The sequence below is a fragment of the Epinephelus fuscoguttatus genome, linkage group LG23 (genome assembly GCF_011397635.1).
Source record: "Epinephelus fuscoguttatus linkage group LG23, E.fuscoguttatus.final_Chr_v1".
NCBI classification, from domain to species: Eukaryota; Metazoa; Chordata; class Actinopteri; order Perciformes; family Serranidae; genus Epinephelus; species Epinephelus fuscoguttatus.
In genome coordinates, this window is record NC_064774.1 from 33,256,955 (window position 1) to 33,279,334 (window position 22,380).

The window sequence follows — 22,380 nt, forward strand, 5'->3', positions numbered from 1 at the left end:
AAGAGTGTGCAAAGCAGTAATCAGAGGAAAGGGTGGCTATTTTGAAGAAACTAGAATATAAAACATATATATATATATATATATATATATATATATATATATATATATATATAGGCTATGTGTGTTATCATTATCATTGTTATTAAGGAGCTTTAAGTAGCTGTGTCTCTATGATCATTAGGCCATTTTTCAGACCACAGGAAGTGCCCTGCCTTTTCTCTGATATGATTGGTTGTATTCTCGGTCTTTCAACAGTTTTCCAGCCAATAGCAGACGAGCAGCAGCGAACAGCGGTACCGCCTCCTGTAGGCGCAATTTGCCCACAAAACGGAGGATCATTTTTATTCTGCGGTTTGCAGCGTTACCGTCCGCTTTCTGTCTCCAGTTCGGCGTGTGTGAGCGCGTCCTGAGCTCCCCCAAAATGCTCCCGGTGTGAATGTGAAGCGGCAGTGAGAAGATTTGAAACGGACCAAGTGAAATGCATCCCCGGAGCGCTGAACCTGTTCCGTCCCGCCGCACACAAAGCCTGTGAAGCAGGCCGTGTTTTTCCTCACACAGACACCGCGCTGATGATGCTCAAACATGTCGGGGAATCATTACAAAGGCCACGAAGTCAGCTGCTGCATCAAATACTTCATTTTTGGATTCAACATCCTGTTTTGGGTAAGAAGGTTTTCCGTTTTATTTGACGCGTCTGCGCTTCTCTTAATTACAGCTGGGTTATTATCACGTCCACTGGCCAATAGGGAGGAAGGCCCCGATCATCACCGTTACCGGTGCCGTAACTATTCAAGTTCATATTTAGAGTCATATCAAAGCATTCATGTCCTATTGTGGTTATATTTGTCCCGTAATGTCCGGGTCAAAGCAGCTGCAGGCCACTTCACAACACACACAGCTAATCGGCTTTTTGTAGTGAACTAATGACAGCTCAGCGCCTCAGTGTCAGCCTGCAGTCTCATCATTCATATCACACACATATACACGATGAGTGTTTCACCTAGTCACTCACTATATATTAAGATACCACCCCATGTGTTTTAATAAGTGATTCATATCAGAAATATGTGGTTGTGTGCTGTTTTTGTCAGCATATAAAATGTGAGAGTTCAGGAGCACTTATAAGACACTGTCAGATGTTCAAGTAAAAATGATCTGCATTTAAATTAGAGCTGCAATCACCAATGATTTTCAGTAACACTTAATCTGAATAATATTCACTATGAAATGTCAGGAAAGGGAGAAAGTTCTCACAGAGAGAGTCAAAGTAAATCAGTATGTGCTTACAGCTATTCTTGGGGTATATTTGCTTGAAAAGTGATTTAATGATGAACTCAGTATTGGAACTCTGTGAATGAAATATCCAACGACCATTTGTTAATGTAAAGGCATTATGGCCCATTTTAAACATATCTTGCATAAATATTAGGGGAGTGTGGGGTCAGTTGAAACATTTTCCAGGTCTTACTAATGTCCTTTTCTTCCAAATGAAATTTTACATGTACTTGGAAAATATAACAAACAATGATTTCCATTGGCTGATCCGCCAGTTTTTTTCTCAACTAACCGATTATTCGCATGATAAAAAAATGTCCACTACAATACCCCAGGGCCCATGTTAATGTCATCAGCTGGGGCAAACCCCCCAATTTAGGGCCCTGTGCATAGGCAGTCTCTGTGGGCACACTGCCCTCCCTCTTTTCATCCATGGCTCACTCACTCACTTTTTCTTTTCTTTTTTTGAACAAAGTTAGTTTGCTTCTTTCCTTTTTCTTCCTCTCTCTTTCATGCTTTTGTCTTTTTTTCTTTCTTTGGGTCAAGACTTTTTCTCCCTTTTTCCTTCTGTCTGTCTTTTTTCTTTCTATCTTTCTTTTTCTGTGTATGTCTTTCTTTCCTTTCTTGTTTTTTCTGTCTTCCTTTCTTTTTTTGTTCTCTCTCTTATTTCTTTTTTCCTTTCTTTTTTCGGTCTGTATTTTTTTCTTTCTTTTTTGTTCTGTTTTTCTTCCTTCTTTCTTTGTCCTTTTTTCACTCTGTCTTTCTTTCCTTTTTTCCTCTCTTTTTGTTTTTTAAACTCTGATGTTCCTTTTTTGGGGAAAGACATGACAGTGTACACTGTGGCTTCAGCAGCATGAGCAGTCACTCTGTTCAGCTGCATTTACAGATGAGTCCTAGTGCAGGGGCAGACTGCACCATCTTGCAACTCTGAGGGGTGAGAGGGGCCTCAGAGAGTCTCTACTGTATTTTTAATACAAAGTTTAGTCTTCCAACAGATTTATTCAACCAATTTGAAGACAAGATGAGATAAAGAATTTCAAGGGCCACAGTGGCCTCAGAGGAACTATGTTTGTATTCTCATTGAATAATAATGTGACAAACTGCCATTATGTCATTTTGCATCAGCACTTCTTTCCAGTGATTTGACCTGACTGTGGTGTTTTACAGCTGCTGGGCATGGCCTTAGTCGGCATTGGACTGTGGGCATGGAGTGAGAAGGTATGTACAGACACTTGAGTTATTATTAGTGATACTGGCAAATAGAAATATAGTGTTGTTCCAAGAGAAATAGGTGAAATGGACACGAACTCTTAACAATACAATACTTGATGGTGGGTACGAAATATGTTAAAATCACCACGAAAACAATGCAAATGCAAAGTCTATTACAAACGTTTGCAGGTTTAGGGAACAAAAAAAAAGGTTAAATTTGGGAAATGACTGTGGTTTTGGTTACAATGACTACATACACAACATTATGTGGTGGTGGGCACAAAATGTGTTAAAACAACGTGCTGGCAACATGAAAACCATGCCAGCGCATCATTGTGAAATGGTTGTAGTTTGGTTACATCTAGAGAAACTAAACTTAAAGTGTTATTTTGTTCTCTAAACCTAACCAAGCTACGACTGTTTCACAGCAGTGCATTGGCATTGTTTTCATGTTTTCAGCATATAATATTAAAACATTTCATGCCCACCATCACAATGTGTTGTTCAGACTTCATGGTCATTTCAAGTATTTCTATAAGGCCAGGCAGTTAACACAAGGTGTACATTTTTTTTCTTCATTTCTACATCTCCAAATAACATCTGCTATTTAAGTTACGGTTTGACCAGTAAGATTATTTTTTTATCAAAGGCCAATGTGATAATATTTTTCTTGTTTCTATGCCACTTCTTACTCCAAATTAAAAGTGCCCTTATCATTTTTAACAACAGATCAAATGCATAATAAGAAATGTGCACAATTGTATCCTTTTAACATACACTTAAAATAACTACATAAAGTTTAAAACCAATTTTTAAACTGAGTTTACTATGTATTTACCAATTAAGGGTGATAGAAATAAGAACTCTTTTAACCAAACATCTCACTGAATCAGCTCTTATTCCCATCTATCCAGTGTAGTATTTTGAATATACATAGGTCTAAAAATGTAATTAATCCAAGTGCGCTGTATCCAAGGACAACACATTTTTGTTTTTTTATTTGTGGCTTCCGCAGCCTTATTTCTCTTATTAATTTGAGTTCCATCTTGTCTTATGTTGCTGTGAGCCTCTTGGCAAAGGTCTTCTATCCTGAAAGAGATGCAACCGCTTTCCTCACACTGAGTGTGTCGTGTTCTGTGTCTCCCCTCCAGGGGGTTCTCTCCAACATTTCGTCCATCACAGACCTGGGGGGGCTGGATCCGGTGTGGCTCTTCATGGTGGTTGGGGGAGTCATGTTCATCCTGGGCTTTGCAGGATGCATTGGAGCATTGCGGGAAAACACGTTCCTACTCAAGTTTGTATGTTCCATGAAAAGACCAACAATTACACAGTGCAATGATGAATGATGGGAAAACTGACTTTATCATCGTGTCTTCCTCCTGTAGTTCTCTGTGTTTCTGGGAATCATCTTTTTCTTGGAGTTGACGACAGGAGTCCTGGCGTTTGTCTTTAAGGACTGGATTAAAGACCAGCTCAACCTGTTTATCAACAACAACATCCGGGCATACCGGGACGACATCGATCTACAGAACCTCATCGACTTCACTCAGGAATACGTACGTTAACTAAACAGCAAGTTCTTTTACCGTTCAACACAGAAGTTTATTCTTTGACTTAGGAAACAGCAATATGATTTTTACACAAATTCCATTTACTAGCATTTTCTAGAGCTTTCAACTATATGCCACAGTCGTCTTCAGCATATGGAGTTTACAATTAGGTGAAGACCTTGAGATGCGTTGAAAGAAAAAAGAAAAAAAAAGTTCTCACTTTGACATTTAATTAGGATTTTTTGGTAAAATGTTATTTTACACTTCACATGTTCCATATTGTCACATTAAGTGTTATAATTTGTAAGTGTATTCACTAGAGGTGAGGGACTCGAGTCACATGACTTCACTCGAGTCCGACTTGAGTGACAAATTTGAGGACTTGAGACTTGCTTGACAAACACTGATGAAAGACTCGAGTTGAGTTTGACTTGGTGTTCATGACTTTGCTTTATTTGTATTTTTCTACATAGTGAGGAGCTATATTTTTAAAATATAATGATGCATATATCACAGTGGGGGAGGACCCACCAGCTGATATTTGTGCTCATGTTACCACAGCTCTTGAAAAGTAAAAATTGAAATGGAAACAAAGCTACTACACATGAAACATACAAATGGTTAGTAGAAACGTACAATGCCAATATTTACTCTGGCAATATGCTGGATTATTATGTTGTTATTACAAAAGGTTAGTGTGATAGGGAATTTCTTCAAATTTGGCACAAACGGAAGGATGAACTTGATTAGAGTTTGGTGGTCAAAAGTCTGATGAATGCATTATCTGAAAAACATCTTCAGAAATGTTTCTCAAATTCGGCACAAATGTCTTGAATCAAGAACGAACTGACTAAATTTGGTGGTTGAAGGTCAAAGGTTAAGGTAAATGTGACCTCACAAACATCTTCTGGCCAAAACTCAAGAATTCATGACTAATTATAATAAAATTTTACATAAATGTCTCATACGATAAAATTATATCCAGAAGGTCCAATGGTCAACTTCACTAAGAAATCATAATGTTGTGCAAAAACACTTTTCTGGCTGTTATTCAGTGTTATAACTCAGGAACTGAAGGGGAGGCATTTGGTCAGACAGGGATGTAAAATTCTAAGTGCAACTTGACTGGTTCACAGAGGCATACATCCACAAGGCAGGAATTCTAGTCTTGAAGCTACATCAAATAACTGTAAATGAGGATTCACAGTCAGGAACAAAATATTTTGGGTGGTGACTGCAGGTGCTTACAGTTAAAGAACAGAGGGCAACCCTGTTAACAACAGCACCTCCTCATTTTAAGAGAGGTAAACCTATGTGGAGGCTTTGCACGTGAAAAGACACCATCTGTTCTGATTTGACTTGAGTAAAGTAAAGGGAGCCAACCAGGTCCACTTGTGATGAGCCTTAAATTTACCTTTTACTCTTTTTTGTCTACAAATCAAGGAAATCTAGAATCCAATCGGAACCGTAAACCTTTTTGTCCTCTCTGACCTCAGTGGGAGTGCTGCGGTGCGTTTGGAGCAGACGACTGGAACCTGAACATCTATTTTAACTGTACTGATGGGAATCCCAGTCGGGAAAAGTGTGGCGTTCCCTTCTCCTGCTGCACCAAGGACCCTGCGGTACGAGTTCCTCAGTCTGCATGCATGTTCATGTATAAAGTTCTTCATGCACATGTGCATCAGGGTCACAAATAAGCAGACAATATTAGAGAACACTTTTAAACCTGAGGAAGGACTCAGTGCCTGGCTAATTCAGAGTAGTTACTGTTCAAATACAGTACAGCAGCAATACTAATAACATTCCCATCAGCCTCAGCTGCTAGCATGCTAACATGCTAAACTAAGATGGTGAACATGGTAAACATAATCTGCTAAACATCACCATTTTTGCATTATTTGCATGTTGACATTAGAAATAGCACTGGGGCTCACAAAGCTGCTGTACTGTAGATACACTTTTAGTAGCTGCTTTTGAAAAGGCTATGTACTATAATGTTTGTTCTTTCTGTCTCTAGGAGGATGTAATAAACACTCAGTGTGGATACGACATTCGAGCTAAGCCAGTAAGTCACATGGGTCTGCCTGACTCACTCATTCTCACCCTTTCATTTTTTTCATTCTGATTGTCCCAGAACTACCCAGACAGGTTTTATTTATGTCTTGGTTGAGATTTTTTTTAATAGAAAATGTGACATGTCATCTCTTATTGATATTAGTCAGTAGTTTATAGGGGTGTAAACAACCAGTTTCATCATGATACAATATTACATAGATTCTTTGGACAATTATTTGTTATTTGGCAATATTACAAAGTCTGCCATGATAAGATTTCGATTTGATGTGATTTAGGGGCCTGATAGGCCTGGGTTAGGGTTAGGGTTAGGGGCCTGATGATATGAAGCGATATGTCCATTCAACACAATCTGTTACCGGAGAAGCTGCCACCCTTTACTTTTATGCTTTTGGCCATAAAAGATCAAAACAACACATAAATAATGTAAGTATTTGCAACTGCTTAAGTGCAGTAAAGTTTACTTTAAACTGACTCCACTAGCACAGGTGAAATAGCACGTGGCATAAGTTAACCCTCAGTGCTTTCTGCCAGAGAGACCTTTCTGGAAGAAATCTTTTCATTTGAACCCAAACCGTCATCTTTTTCAGGTATATCTGGCTTAAAGCCCTGAAGGCAAACTTCTCCCAACAGCCATAACACATGGCTTTACAACGTTATTCAACAAAAGTATCAAATTCAGCTCAGAAATAACTGTCCAAGTTCATGGAAAAAACTTGTGTTTTGCTAGTCACCCATTATTAGCTGAAGCATGTTTACAATGCATAAATTAGCCTAGCAGCTAGAGGACTTTTTTTTCTCTACTCAGAACTTAACAAATTACATGTAACATTATTATTTTTTTCTTACTCGCTCATTCTGGACAGAAGAGTAAGGTTAAATTTCAGCTTGTTTGCACGTTTATTCAGCCTGATATGTGTTGAAACAGAGCAGCTAATGTTACTGTAGTGACAAGTTAACGGAGTGAGATGCTGTCCAGGCAGGTCACGTTGAGTTTTGTCTTGTAACGTCATTGTTTACATACGCCATGTGCTCTGCCGTTAACCTGTATTTTCTTTGAAATCCAAATTATTTCCACTCTGCTGATTTATTCCATAATAAATAACGTTATCCTCATCGTCTTTATCTTGGCTGCCTGCCATCTGCCTGTCGCTGTTTGCCGGTGACACAGACTTTTAAAATAAAAGCGTATCCTAAAGGTAACAATATGGAACAATGTTTTCACTTTGCATTGATGACATTGGATCGCTGATCATTTAATCAATATATTGTTCCAGAACGATGGATCGTTACAACCCTAGTAATTTAGTGCTTGTGATATTACATACTGGATTTGAAGACAGGTTAAAGATGGAATAGACATGAACCTGGCATGATTTGATGAGAAATTGAATCTTCATTATCCATTACAATACTATTTTAAAAACCGGCACAGATCTGAGAGTAGACTCATGACATGTTCTTATCTTGCCAATCACAGCGTAACAATAATCAGGTGTTGATAAATGTGGCGGTTGAAAATAATCATCATTTAAATTTCCCACCCCAATATATTTTCGGTTTAGAGGCCTCACCCCTAGAATTTATGACATGGAAAAACGTAATATGGCCAAGAAGAGAAATATCCCTGAGCTAGAAATGGAAAAGCTGACCAACCAGTTGGTTCTATTGGCAACCTGAAAAGTTTTATCAGAAGAAGTCAGAATAATGCAGTATGGAAAAAAAACCTTTACATTACAGTGGACAATTGAAATCCAGCTGAACTTGGAATATTTAATTTATATATCCATGATATGCACTGACCCATACCATACATATATTAATAATAGTAGCCTACAGTGGCATGCAAAAGTTTGGGCACCCCTGGCCAAAATTTTGTTTACTTTGAGTAGTTAAGTAAGAAAAAGATGAACTGATCCCCAAAAGGCATGAAGTTAAAGATGCTTTTCAACGATTTCAGCAAGATGAGTGTATTATTTTTGTTTTGTACAATTTCAGAGTGAAAAAATGGAAAGAAGCACCATGAAAAAGTTTGGGCACCCCAAGACATTTGAGCTCTCAGACAACTTTTACCAGGGTCTAAGAGCATTATTAGCTTGTTAGGGCTATGGCTTGTTCACAGTCATCATTAGGAACGGCCAGGTGATGCAAATTTCAAAGCTTTATAAATATTCTGACTCCTGAAACCTTGTCCCAATAATCAGCAGCCCTGTGCTCCTCTGCACAGCTGCCTAGCACTCTGAAAACTATATAGGAGGAAGATAATAAAGTGTTTTCAGGTAGCTCTTTCCTCAGTTCATCATGTAATTAAGAAATGGCAGTTAACAAGAACTGTGGAGGTCAAGTTGAGGTCTGGAAGACCAAAACAACTTTCTGAGAGAGAGCTGCTGATAGGATTGTTAGAAAGGAAATCAGCATTTCACAGGTAGAGGGAGGAATGGATTCAGTTAAATTCCTGCAAAATTCTGGAAGCAAACATCACACCATCTGTAAAAAAGCTGATGACAAAGAGAGAATAGCTTCTACAACAGGACAATGATCCTAAACACCTCAAAATCCTCAATAGACTACCTCAAGAGGAGCAGACTTAAGGTTTTACCATGGCCCTCACAGTCCCCCGACCCAAACATCATTTCAAATCTGTGGATAGACCTTAAAAAAGCAGTGCATGCAAGACAGCCCAAGATTCTCACAATGCTATAAGCCTTTTGCAGGAAGAATAAGTGAAAATCCTCCAAACAAGAACTGAAGAAATGTGAAAGAAATGTGTCCTCTTTAACTTTTTGCCTTTTGGAAACCAGGTCATTTTCCACTTACTTAACTATTCACAGTAAACAAAAATTTTGGCCAGGGGTGCTCAAACTTTGGCATTCCACTGTATATATTATAAAATGTTAATATTGTTAGAATATTAACATAAAAACGTATAAGTGACCCAGACAGAAGAGTGTGTGGTCGCATGTATCAGGTCTGGTTCCATTTTGTGCATAACAGGTGGCGGAGGAGATTGATAATCGAGTTCTTTGATTAATCAAAGATCAAAGTAATGTGTTGAGCCCCCACACTTCGCGTCAGCTCAGAACACAGGTGCTGGTGCATTCACTGCCAGCCTGGTGACAAGCGAGATCATGTGTTGGTCCTGTGGTGCTACTTACAGTAACATAACGAGTTTATATAACTCCACCGCTGTCTGTCTCTGTTGCGCTGCACACACTGAGGGCTCAGCCCCGCAGCGCTGAGAAAGAGCAGAGGCACAGCAAGAAATGCAAATGTGAAGGGCACGCCGCAGACATCACCACCAATGCCCCTTTCTGAGCCAGGGAAAACCCTGTATTTTGGTGGTCAAAGATCAAGGTGACAAAATTTCCCATAAATGTCCAATAGGATAAAATGATGAACTGATAGAATTTTATGTCTAAAATGTCAAAGGTCACCTTCACTGTGTGTCACACCTATGACTTAGGTGAGGGAAGTGTAACCATCACTAGAACCAGACTCATCACATAGGTCAACAAAGGATGACAAGCACACACTGAGGCAAGGTGCAGGGTGATTTATTTTCCCAACATCAAAAGTAGCAAAACAGGGGACAAATCCTGGATTGCCTTCGAAGGAAGATGTTGAGAGCTCCTCACAGCACCTCTTTAGCAGGACTCAATGAACTGGGATGGTGGTACGCTGTTTTTATACTCCATAACCCCGCCTACCAGCACCATCCATTTTAATATAACATTATCTGTGTATTTTTTTAACTGTAGTCGAGGTCATCCTCTGTTCACACTTTTAATATTGTTTGTACACAATTCATATGTTTTTAACACAGGGATCCATTTTAACATTAACCATTAATGTCCATTATTGTCTTTTAAAGTTGCTTTGTCACTTGGTTTGGTCCATCTACACACCTCCATAGTGCAGGTGTAACCAGTCAGTGCAATCAGTTCACAATCAGTTCACTATTTAAGCAGTGCAAATCCGGCCCACGGCCCTTTAGAAATCCAAGAAGTAATCCAGATAATGGTGTGGCTGTTGTGTGGAGAAATGACTGTTAAACAAAGGTGATATTTCAAGCTAGGTGTTAAATATTGTTGAGTTTGGTAACCCTGAGTGTGCACCCTCAGGGACACCACACAAACACAAGTTGTTTGAATATCCTTTGTTTTGATGTTTAATGTGTCAGAGCTGCAGGGGCCATGTTGGAGCACATGGTCACATTACTTTCCTCCTCTCCAGCGACAGCCAGCTCTGGCAGACGGGACAGGTAATCAGCCAGCAGGTTTGCCTTTCCGGCTTTGTGTTGGATGTGGAAGCTGTAGGGTTGGAGGGCCAGATACCACCTTGTGACTCTTGAGTTTTTGTCCCTCATAGAGTTGATCCAGCTCAGTGCCCTATGGTCAGTCTCAAGGTCAAAGGTCCTTCCCAGGAGATAATATCGAAGGCTATCCAATGCCCACTTAATGGCGAGGCATTCCTTCTCAATGGCGGAATACCTTGTCTCTCTTGGGTGCAATTTACGGCTCAAATACAGAACCGGCTGTTCTTCCCCTTCTGTTCCTTGTGCTAGAACCGCTCCAAGACCCACACCAGAAGCATCAACTTGAACAAGAAAGCGTTGTGTGAAGTCAGGGCTTCGTAGAATGGGAGAAGAACAGAGAAGAGTTTTGAGTTGGAGGAATGCTGCCTCACACTCTGCAGTCCACTTCACTGGATTAGAAGCTGTTTTTGTAGTCAAGTTTACAAGGGGAGCAGCAATGGTAGAAAAGTGAGGTATGAATCTCCTGTACCATCCAGCAAGTCCCAAGAAAGATCGAACCTGTTTCTTGGTTCGAGGTCTGGGGCTTTCTCTGATGGCTTCCACCTTGTCCACTTGAGGACGGAATTCTCCATTTCCAAGGTGGTATCCCAGGTCTTTCCCAGCACTTGTCTCATATGGGACAGGTGGTCTTCCCATGAAGTGCTAAAGACCACCACATCATCGAGATATGCAGCACTGAACTGCTCACATCCTTGTAGAACTTGATCCATCAATCGCTGGAAAGTTGCAGGTGCTCCATGAAGTCCAAAAGGCATTACAGTGTACTGATAGAGACCTGTAGGGGTGCGGAAGGCAGTGTACTCTCTTGATTCCTTCTCTAGGGGTACCTGCCAGTATCCCTTACAGAGGTCCATCGTGGTGATATATACAGCTCTGCCCAGTCGTTTGAGCAGTTCATCAATTCGTCCCACCATAACTTTCTGCAAAAGAACTTTTCTGGCCATTATTCAACATCACATCTTAGGGACGCAGTATCTTAAGAATACCTTAAAGGAATTTCTTAAGTTTGCATCCACATGGACTCAACAATGAACTGATTAGATTTTGGTGGTCAAAGGTCAAGGTCGTTGTGTCCTTGACTCTGTCTCATTCTCATGAACGTGATATCTCAAGAAGGCATTGTGAGAAGGTCTTCAAATCTGGCACAAACATCCACTTGGACCCAAAGATTAACTGATGGAATTTTGGTGGTCAAAGGTCACTTTGACCTCACAAAACATGTTTTTGGTCATTACTCAAGAATTTACACGGTAATTATGACAAATTTTCCCATAAATGTATAATAGGATAAAATAATGCACTGATAAAATTTGATCTTCAAAAGGTCGAAGGTCATGTGACATCATAACTCATAATCATCATAACAAAATAACTTTTCTGGCCATTATTCAATATCATATCTCAGGTACAGAAGAGGAACATTTGATCAGATTCTGAATAGGTGACTCATCTTAGGGGTCCACCTTTAAACTGTGTTGATTGTCTTCTTTGCTGGCAGGTGGAAGATGTGTGTGAAGCATCCACATTTTAGAATGTGTAGTTTCTTTGAAGCAAAATCCATATTTGAAGAATTGTCTACTGTCATGGCTTCCGGTATTTGTGATCAACTAGGACACATTGTGGATCTATCTCTGTACTGGACACAGATACCTAACCAGTGTCTTTTCATTTTAATTTTTTTTATCATTTCATTTATCTACTCAGGATGAGTTTTTATCAAATGCCAGATACTTTTTTATAACTGTGGTATGAGTACGCTAAGTCAAAATGTGAAGATGATGACAGGATGTTATGTTGATCCCAGGACTCGGAGCAGAAGGACTACATCAACGTGAAAGGCTGTGTGCCGCAGTTTGAGAAGTGGCTGCAGGACAACCTCACCTTGGTGGCCGGGATCTTTATTGGAGTGGCACTCCTGCAGGTGCGGTCCTTTCAAGAGTTCAACTTTCATAATGTTTTAGAAAACAACAACTGCAAAAGCATCATTCTATATTTACTTTTAGAAAAAAAGTCTAAATGTTTCCATTTTATGTTGTTTTCCTTTTATCCACAGATTTTTGGGATTTGTTTGGCCCAAAACTTAGTGAGTGACATCGAAGCCGTGCGGGCGAGCTGGTGAGAAAAATCTTTACTTGAAATACTTTTGTTTAGTATCTCATATATCCTCATATAAACAGCACTGTTTTACCATTGATTCTTCTCATCTGTTTCTACTGTTTCCATTTCATAACATGAAGTGAAATGCTGGAAGTTTCTCCCAGGCTGATGTTGTACATACATGATGGCCATATTTTCGATTTTTAAAAAAGTTCCAATTCAAAGTAAATGCACAGTATTTTGAGTTATAAATAAAAATCTCAAAGTATATGTCTGTGGATTACAAAGGCTCGGCATTTTCAAGACATTCTCATTTAGTTTGGATTACAGCACCAGTCACAGTTAACAATGCTCTGGATAATGTGTGAGTATAATCTTTGCACTGCTTGACATTTAAGTCATTCTTAAACTCAAACTAATGCTGCATTCCATTTACCTTGGAAGTTGGAGCTGGGAATGACGTCACACCTGAGTTGACCACATTCCAGTACAAGTCAGAGACCAAGATATTATTAGCAATACTAGCTTTAGCCAGGTTAGCCGTTGTCAGCAATACCAGCTTTAGTCAGGTTTGTCATTGTTAGCATCATATGTAGCCAGGTTAGCAATTGGTATCAATTTAAGCCAGGTTAGCACTTGTTAGCAATACCAGTTTTAGCCAGGTTAGCAATTGGAATAGAATAGAATAGAACAGAAACAACTTTATTGATCCCACGAGGAGCTTCTCCATCCCACAATGTACAAACAACAACAACAACAACACACTAATCCATGCCAAGCACATTCCAGTAAAACAGACAACCGGGTCGTTGATTGGGCACGTAAGTTAAGTTAAATGTCAGTAAAAAGATACAAGTATAAGAAAGAAAGACCATAATCCCTTCTATTCTGTCAGGACATTATTTGCTAAACTCATTACCATCTAAGTTTAGTAACCGAATAGCTGAAGGGATAAAAGATTTAGAGTAGTGATTAGTCCTGCTCAGAGGTACAAGGTATTGAGACCAGAAGGCAACAGTGAAAACTCTTGAGACAGGACAAGGCACGCTGTGTATTAATGATACTCGTTACCTGGAGAGGTAGGAAGGAGATTTATGTTTCTGTTTCAAAACCGAAATCAAACCCTGAAAAGTGTAGGGTTAGCTAGCTAGCTAGTGAAGATATAGCCTACTGAATGTATACACATGCTGCTTTTGCTTTTTAATGATTACAGGGGGGAAAAAAAGCCTGACCCTGCTGTACAGGAACCAGTGAAGGAAAGCAGGGAAACTTTGCTGGTATTCAACCAGCTGTGTGTCATCGCATTGTGCGCAGATGAATGTTGTTTGACTTCCCCCGGCAGTGGAGGTCCAGGTGCTGGCAGCGGCACGGGGGCGAAGCCAAACACTGTTCATCTGTTCACACTGTGATGCCACACAGCTGGTTCAGTATCAGCAAAGTTTCCCTTTTATATATTCATTGTCTTCTGTGGCGATCAGCAGTGATGTGGTGGTTCACTTTTACTCTGCGATCTGTAGGCTTTAGCTTCAATCTTTATTTTGTTACCTTGACTTCGTTGCTGTGTCAGTCTGACATCCTGAATATATCCTTCAAATGCATATTGTAGACCCTTCTGTCTGCTTCTGTCTGAAATCACTTTTTTGTTTTTCCAAAAATTTGAGAGTATTTCTGCAGGGAGTGCCATGCTAGTCTAGCTCCGAAACCGAAAGTTTGTTGGACGTAGCAACAGTAACTAAGGGGGGCGGGCCTTAGCGAAGGGTGAATTCTATCAGATTAGTTGTACACACAGTGTTGCGTAACTTCTATCTGTGGACTTGGCTAAAACTGGTATTGCTAACAACATTTTGGTTTTCCGATTTGTTGTATTGGAATGTGGTAAACTCAGGTGGGACATCATTCCCAGTCCAATATCCAACATCGGAGGTAAATGGAACACATGGAATTCAACTTTAGGGGGTCTTCCAGTTGAACTTTCTGACTGGTGACTCAGAAATTCAGACTTCCCAGTGCAAATAAAATGCACAAATTGTAACGCTATCTGCAAGAAAACAGTGGTATTAATAATATTTTGGCTCTAAGATGAATGCTTGATGCAAGGTTTGTACATAGGTCTGGGAGTTACCCAGTCCCTAAAGTGATCAAAGATATGTATAGGCTAGATCTTTAAATCTATTTTGCTGAAGGTATATAGTGTATATCTTATGCACAGAGGTTATCCTGTTAGCAGACCCATATTTTTTCTTATATATCTTGTGCGCACTGGTTATTATGTTGTTTGTACATGATTCACATATGTTGTGCATATAGGTAATTATGTGTTTAGCACAACAGCTGTAGCCAGTGTTGTTACACTTTATTATCCAGTTTGCACAGGACTGATACCTTGTTTGTTTAAGACGTTGAGCTTGTGCGCACAACAAAAAAAGATATGTAGTCTTTGGGGCTGCACAAGGTGCATGACGATGCAGGTTGAGAATGTTAATTGCACAGAATATGAGAATAAAATCAAGACCTTTAAAATGACAATAGTAGAGATAAATAGCTAAAGAACATATTATTATCAGCTTTTCATCAAACATCTTTTAATAATGCAGAAAAAGATGTTTGAATTCCTTGGCAGGCTGAGGGCAATGAAGCTCCTCCCTTTTCATTTTCGGAGCTTTATCATCAATGCACTCACACTCACCTCATTCTTCCTCCTCCATGCTTCGTCAGGGTGCCCCCCCCTCTCTCCATGCGTCGACTCCCACCACACTCCAGCAAGAAATCATCGGCTTACTACTCATGAGACACACAAACACATGCTGTATATGTGTTTGTAGCCGGTGGGTGTGATGGATCATTTGGTCATTGTTTTGTCTGTAGCGTTGCTGTGATTGGGTGGATGATATGTGTTTGGTGTTGTGTTGTGTTCCATCTAAGGGCCAAATCTGTAAAAATCTGTAAACTCAGTACATTTACACGCACAGTTAAGTCAGGCTATTGTTATGGCTGATTTTAATTGGACTACTGGTCTTGTCCCAGTAAAGCACGTGAGGGGAATTGATTTATTGACTCAAGTATGTCTGACTCTGCCATGATAGGTGGTGATATACCCCTTTCAGCTTGTTAGCAGTGGACCATTTTCTGGTTGACCTAATAAGTCACAGACCAAACATTCGACAGACAAGTTAGCTAGCATCAAACTGGTACCATAGTGGACAACTTTACAGCTCTGTACATTTCGTCTGTCCAACAGTGCACAGTTCTGGATGTAGATTTTGCCATGTTGTGACTGGCTTCTTCTTCTGTTACCCATTTAATGCTACTCGACTCTTCAAAGCCAGGGGCAGGAACTGTGGAGCGTGTGCAGAACACCTAGCTGAGTTTGGCTGCTACTGACTGTATACGTTGCAGAAGTAATTTGACTACAGATCACACTATCTGAATGTGTTATGTGTCCGACTTTGAGAAATTCGACTTCGATTTCAGATGGACTAATGTGTTTACATGTATTTTGAAAGTCCAGTTTTAGTCGGAGTAACACAATAAATCGATTTTCTCAAATGTCATGTAAACGTACTGAGTGTTGTTTCGGTGAAGATTCTCAGTCATCCAGGTCATGGTAATCATAAGTGCTATATCGTAGGCAACAGGACTTGCTTGCGTTTCTTGAAGACGTTTTGCAAAAGACGTTATAGCACTTATGAGTGTCCTGTGGAGGCAAAAGTGAGCCACTGGAGTAATTCTGGAGTAATTTGTCACTGCTTAATTACATCTATTCATGAATTGATCAATTTAATTGATTCAATGAAACAGGCATGTGACATGCTCACTGTGACCTCATGCTGCACTGATGGATGACACTAAAGAAATTCAACTAATAAAGTCATCAGAAATGTATCAACAACTCCATCTTCCACCCATCCTGTCACATCTAATGCCTTTCTCTACATAACCCCAAAACTAATAACAAATGAAACTCACTCACACTCACACTCAACACACACAATATTAAAATTTATTAATTAAATAGGCTTTTAAATTAAATTTAAGATGATATTTGCCAATCAGTAATTCCATTCATTCAGTGATATATTTAAATTCAAAATGGAATTGACTTTAGAATGACCTTTTCTTGTAGTCCATATATGTATATGTGTATATATATATATATATATATATATATATATATATATGTGTGTGTGTGTATATATATATAGTATATTATATTTTATTTATGTCTGCCTAACATTTTCCTCCTCACATTCCATTTCCTGTTCTCCATTTTAACATCACCTTTTATAAAGATGTGTAAGCAGTATTCTACCAAAGCATTACATGAAGTCCAACCTATAGAGTGTTTTACAAGAGTCCTGATCCTCATGACCCTTGTCAACATGTAAGAGCTGGCCAATCATAGGTTTAATGAGGGATGGGAATCACCAGAGGATCCATGATGCGATAATAACACGGTACATAAGTCACAATAGAATATTATTGCGATTTTGAATATGTTGTAATATGCTGAGTATTGCAATAAAATATATTGCGGTTTATTACCTTTTTTCTACTTTAAATTATGCCCCCAAAGGAAAACTTTGTTGACATCTGTTTTATCTAATAAGAAGAAGTTTTCAGTCTGTTCCTCTCACAAAAGCAGCAAAATGTATTTAGTGGACTGAAATAGCAATTGGTTATATTATTCTAGTAGGCTACCTAAAGTTTAGCTTATATTTGTAATATTAATAATTCATGTAATTAAAAAAAACTTTGATACTTGGCACTGTGTGCCGATATGATATTGCCACACAAAAATATTGCGATACTATGCTGTTTCTCCTTTGTCATTAGTTTAAGGTCCACACAGTTAAATACATTCAGCGTCATACTTGAGTATGGCCATGTCGAGCTAGTTTGCCGTCTCTCTCAAGTAGCTGTCAGTTGTAAGAGCTTACTCTACAGCTGGAAAAAGGACTTAAGAATAAAAGCTCTGTGCCAGAAAGTCACTGTACTTAAAAACAAAGGGTGTTTTTTCTTTATAAACTTAACACGTTTGTGAGCCACTTGTGGTCCTTTCAGAATGGACCCACAACTCACTGTCGGACCACGTCCCAATAGTTGGAAACCACTGCTACTTGTGTAGTTAAAAGGTGTTTTTTTCACGGTCTGAGGCCTCGATCACACAGAAAGTGTTTTAACAGCTGAAAGCAGCTTTTTGTAATTGTTTTTAATGAAAAAACTTAAAGTCAGAGCAGAAAAGCATTCCACATCATCTCCGCTTTTTTCCCATCGTCCAGTCAGATACTTTTAGATGTGGGCACTCTGTGGTGGACAAGACAACAAGTTTACAGTTGGTAAACAGCAGAGGAGAAACTGGTGGTGCTCGCTATGATCCACCGTCTTTTTAAGGGTCTCATGTACCCCCACAGTTCTCCGTTTCCCTCTGCCCAAGAAACTATTTGCTGACAGCCTCTCGCCCTCAACCAGAGTTACAGCAAATATCCTCTGCCTGTCCATTCCAGTAACTCGCTACTAACTACTGTGAATATAAGTAGATAGTTTTAGTTAGCCAAATTAAACAGTAGATTGATTACATGGGTAGGTTAGGCTAAGGAAGTGATGGTGTGGTTGCCTGGCTACAATAAAAAAGGGCAAAAGGCATTTTTTTGCTGGTGGCATTCGATTAAAACAAAAAAAGAGGCAGTGCAGTGCGCCTCACGTTTTGTAACCTGCATAATGTGTTCTGTGTGATTGGAGCCTTAGACTTCAACAAACAGTGACTTTCTTGTTGTAAGTAATCTTTTAAATTGACAAATGTGTAATTCATCGCACAGTTCATATGGGATCAAATTATTTGTTTGTCGCCATTAACAACCCTCCATATTTTTTCTGACACAAAGACCCATGGTGGTCCACCAGAAGGGGAGGGACTTTACCTCTCAATTGTAGGTTAATAAGTTCAAATGAAGCTGTGAACAGTTTCTGAAGTTGTCCCTGAAAACCAGGATCCATGTCAACATGTTGGATTCCCCTTTGGGTTTCTGGACACCTTTTGGTATGATCACTGACGCTACTTGTTTCATTTGCACTGCTTCAGTGACTTTACATGTAATTCACTTGAGCAAATTGTTTTATTCGCGGCCAGTATTAACACAACATTAAGGGGCAGTGCACATGCTGTGTTTTTTGCGCTCTCAAATGAATTGTTTTCAATGTAGAGGCACAGCAGGTGCGCTGAAACACCAGAGCATCGCCGTCTCGGTGCAGAGCACGTATTTGGCGCGACTGCTGCACCCTGAGAAAAACAAGAGTTCGCAGCTGAGTGCACTGCATGTTGTGACGAAGAACAACCAATCACAGCCAGCAGATATTTTTCCCTTTGCCCTTAAATAACAGTATGTGATAAATATGGAGGAGATAGTTGATCATTTTAGTGCAGAGCTGCCAGAGCCACATCTGTCCAACAGACAAACACACTTAAAAACCAGGGCCTGGAAGAAGATCAGCTCAGCACAGTATTTCATGTAAGTAGGCTGGTGTTTGTTATGGTTGCAAAGTCAAAGCAACCTCAGATACAACCTGCCTCTGCGCTCTTAAAAGTTGGCACAGAATAAGCACATGAATCACACAAAGTGCCTGACGTTGAATTTTCCAGGCAGTTGAAGACATGGCACATATGTGGCATGTTGCCATGGCCGAACGGAGTGGGGGGAAAGTGAATGACTTTCCAAAATTGTAAAATAACAAGCTGACCTTAATCAAGACCATCAATATTTACATGGTGAAATACCAGCAAGCAGATGCAGCTACCAGGTTTGTTACAAAAACATGGGTTGAGTCTCTGAGACAGAAACATAGGTGTTAAAGCATTACATTCTGTACCACTGTAATGTGAATACACATTTATCCTTTGAAAGCTCAGGAGCAGACACAGCAGGACACTCTGGTGCAGAGAATGTCCAATTCGTACATTCCAAACATTTGATTTTTCAAAGCATGTAGCTCAGAGACAAATCCGAAAAAAAAAAAATCATTTTCAGTGTGACTGCATGTTTATGACCTTCCTACGTGTTCCTACTGAGCTGGGCTTGTTTGCATTAATAAGCCTTGGAGTCATGTGACTTAAACAACAGTCGTGTCTTTCTTCGTGGCCTTTTCCTCCACTGTGAGTGTGTGCAACTGGAGACATTTTTCTGTCTCAAAATGTAATCCCAAGTCTTCTCTCTCCAGCCTTTAGTGTAGACTGCTGATCCTCTGCAGAAAACCAAGCACTCCCAACCTAACCCTGAATTGTTCTGCTTTCTGTTGTGCCCTCAACTTTTATTTTGAAGCTGTTGACCAACACAGGGGTGTTGGAGCTTTAATTAGTTGATGATTTGAAGGCTTTCTAATGAATGTAATTTTGTATCTTTTCTTTTCCAGTTTCTTTACCTAATGCTGAAGCAGCATTGCAATTCTAACAGGTATCCTCCTTTTTATGAAATTGAATTTGGTTGTATGAATTTAATTCAGTGTTTATCACATAAAAATGGAAAATAATGGATTTTGTCTCATTTTGTTTTGTCAGCTCGGGGTCTTTGAACGCGCCTTGTTGAACACATTATCAGGGGAGCATTCAGAAGACCTTGCCGATCACCTGCACCATTTTGTTCACTGAACCAGCACCTTTTTTCAAGGCACTAATATGAAATGCTCTGTATATAACACTGTGTGTGACTTCTGTAAAAAGAGAATTGTTCAGGAGGATGGTTAAACATGCACTACATGCAGGTCATCACAGCGCTCCAGTTTTGATAGCTTCGTGTAGAGAGTAGGAGTTTTGATACATCTTTTTGATATTAGATCGGTATTTTTCACTGTGGAAATAACGCTCTGTTGCTAAACTGTCATGTAGGACTGTGAAATAGTTGTGTGCAAGAAACTGAGGTTCTGCCTATTTTAAAACTGAGTACTTGCTTTACGTACCTTTCTACCACTTGTCTAGGACTGAGGCTCTGGTGGGCGAAGTCGTGAAAGTTATGAAAGTTAGGAAGCGGTCCTTTTTTTTTCTTAAAATAACACTTTGAAATGTTGTGTTACAACAGATTCCAGGACTTCTTCAGCTCCACAAATTCCCATTTAACCAGTCACAAAATCTTTCTGCTCATCGAATAATATACAAACCTAAACAGAATTCTTGTTGTTGCACAAACAGTGAATTTGACAGTTATGTAGAAATATGAATATCTTTGTTGTGATGGCAGAAATGAGCTAAATTTTCCCCAGACACCAGCTTATCAACAGAAAAATGAAGTCTTAAGTATAACGAGTTACTATTCAGCTCATCAGTCCCTCCAGGATTTCGCTGGCTTTTTTTTCTGGGAATTGTTGCCACCTGAAACGCCTGATTCCATGGCAGCTTTATTAAAGAAAAAAATTGCGATGCTTGTTGCAATGTTTTTAGGCCTTTTTTAGCAACAGAATTGCCGGAGCAAGTGAAAAATGCAAAAATATCTAATATTTTTAAAAATTTTATAATTCCTTAACAACCGAAGACAACTCGTTCTAGTGAGAAGAAAACCGCACCGTTCTGGGTTTTTGATTTATACTACACTTATGTTACCACTAACCATGCAACAGCCTCCCTCATGGTGATTTGTCTTGTCTGTTGTCAACACTTTTCAGCCATTCTCCAGGTGTTCCACCACAACGTTGCACACACTGCAAAACAGCTTAACCCTGCTTTAGTGCTGAACATCAAGGAATTGCCTTTCACGGTCTTTAGCATTTTTGTTGGTATATGTGAGACCTGCGTGTTTCATGTCTACAACCAGGAACGAGAGGATGTGAGTTTATGCGGGGGACTGCTATGATTGGTGAAACTCACGGGAAACTGCAGTGATTTGCCAAATTTACAGAAAAGTTGCTATGATTAGACAAAATTGTAAAGTCACACAGTATTCACAGGAATTAGTTGAATTTGCGTTAATTGTTGTGATCGCAACATTGAAACATCCTGGAGGGACTTACTATTAGACTTAGGGATAAGTTAATGTATGGTTAGAGTTTACAGCTTTTCATATTTAGGTCTGAGAATCAAATTATATTTTTGGGGTATTGACTGAAATCAAGTACCAAAACCTGACACTGCAAGTCATATACTTTGTTCACATGTAAACTGCTAAAGGGACTTCTTTTCAACCAGTTTGGAAAGGATCAGGGTGACCAACATACATGTGGGTATTGAGATGGACTTGAGAAATCTGAATTAATCCTTTCAATGGAAAATGTGTCAAAAACATTTATATTTCTCAAAATCAGATATTGAATGGTTACATTTTTGCATCTGTACTGAAAGTCAAGTATGAAAATTAGCACCAGTACAGCCCAGTCCTATCGCACTGTAGCCCATGTAAAGAAGTCATTGTAATGCTTGAACGGCTCTTCTGATAGTCCTGACAGTTTGACAAATGACCCCCTTCATAGAGTGGTGCAAGAATGAGCCCTAAAACCAAACACAAGTTGGCATATTAGCACTCCCGGTTCCCTCATCTTGAAGTCACTAGGTTTTTTTTTTAATAGGTCTTTGGTTAGGTGTCTGAATTAAGGTCTGTGGTTAACACAAGCTGAAGAGACTTTCAGGTTTTGTTCTGCGCCATAAAATTTGTCAGTTAATACCCCACTGTGATGTCATCACACTGAACATGGCTTTACAGCCTTGTTATGCTGGCAATGTTGAAGTCATGTGACTGTAGGGGGTGCCATAGTAGCTCAGTGGGTAGAGCAGGTATCCTGTGTACAAAGGTGATGTCCTTACTACAGCAGCAGTGGGTTCAAGTCCTGCCTGCAGCCCCTGCTGTATGTCACCCCCCCTCTCTCCCCATCACACCAAACACT

General features: G+C 39.6%; 1 protein-coding gene across 2 annotated transcripts; it reads left to right on the forward strand.

The window, feature by feature from the left end:
• The first annotated feature begins 288 nt into the window (after positions 1–288).
• On the forward strand, positions 289–20,853 carry tspan5a (tetraspanin 5a). 2 transcript variants are annotated; one of them, XM_049568903.1, is made up of 11 exons: positions 289–663; positions 2,443–2,493; positions 3,639–3,785; positions 3,873–4,043; positions 5,534–5,659; positions 6,055–6,102; positions 12,230–12,346; positions 12,479–12,540; positions 15,238–15,347; positions 19,927–19,967; positions 20,072–20,853. In XM_049568903.1, the coding sequence occupies exons 1-9, from the start codon at positions 583–585 to the stop codon at positions 15,308–15,310; spliced, it is 876 nt and encodes a 291-aa protein (XP_049424860.1). In that variant the 5' UTR covers positions 289–582; the 3' UTR covers positions 15,311–15,347; positions 19,927–19,967; positions 20,072–20,853. The 2 variants fall into 2 exon arrangements, with proteins under 2 accessions (XP_049424860.1, XP_049424861.1); XM_049568904.1 differs by lacking the exon at positions 15,238–15,347.
• The last annotated feature ends 1,527 nt before the right edge of the window (positions 20,854–22,380 follow it).

Bases quoted from the DNA above. Each gene is read 5' to 3' on its own strand.
- tspan5a (XM_049568903.1), top strand. From the start codon at position 583: ATGTCGGGGAATCATTACAAAGGCCACGAAGTCAGCTGCTGCATCAAA. The intron at 3,786-3,872 runs GTATGTTCCATG...TTCCTCCTGTAG, and splicing joins ACACGTTCCTACTCAAGTTT to TTCTCTGTGTTTCTGGGAAT. The intron at 5,660-6,054 runs GTACGAGTTCCT...TTCTGTCTCTAG, and splicing joins GCTGCACCAAGGACCCTGCG to GAGGATGTAATAAACACTCA.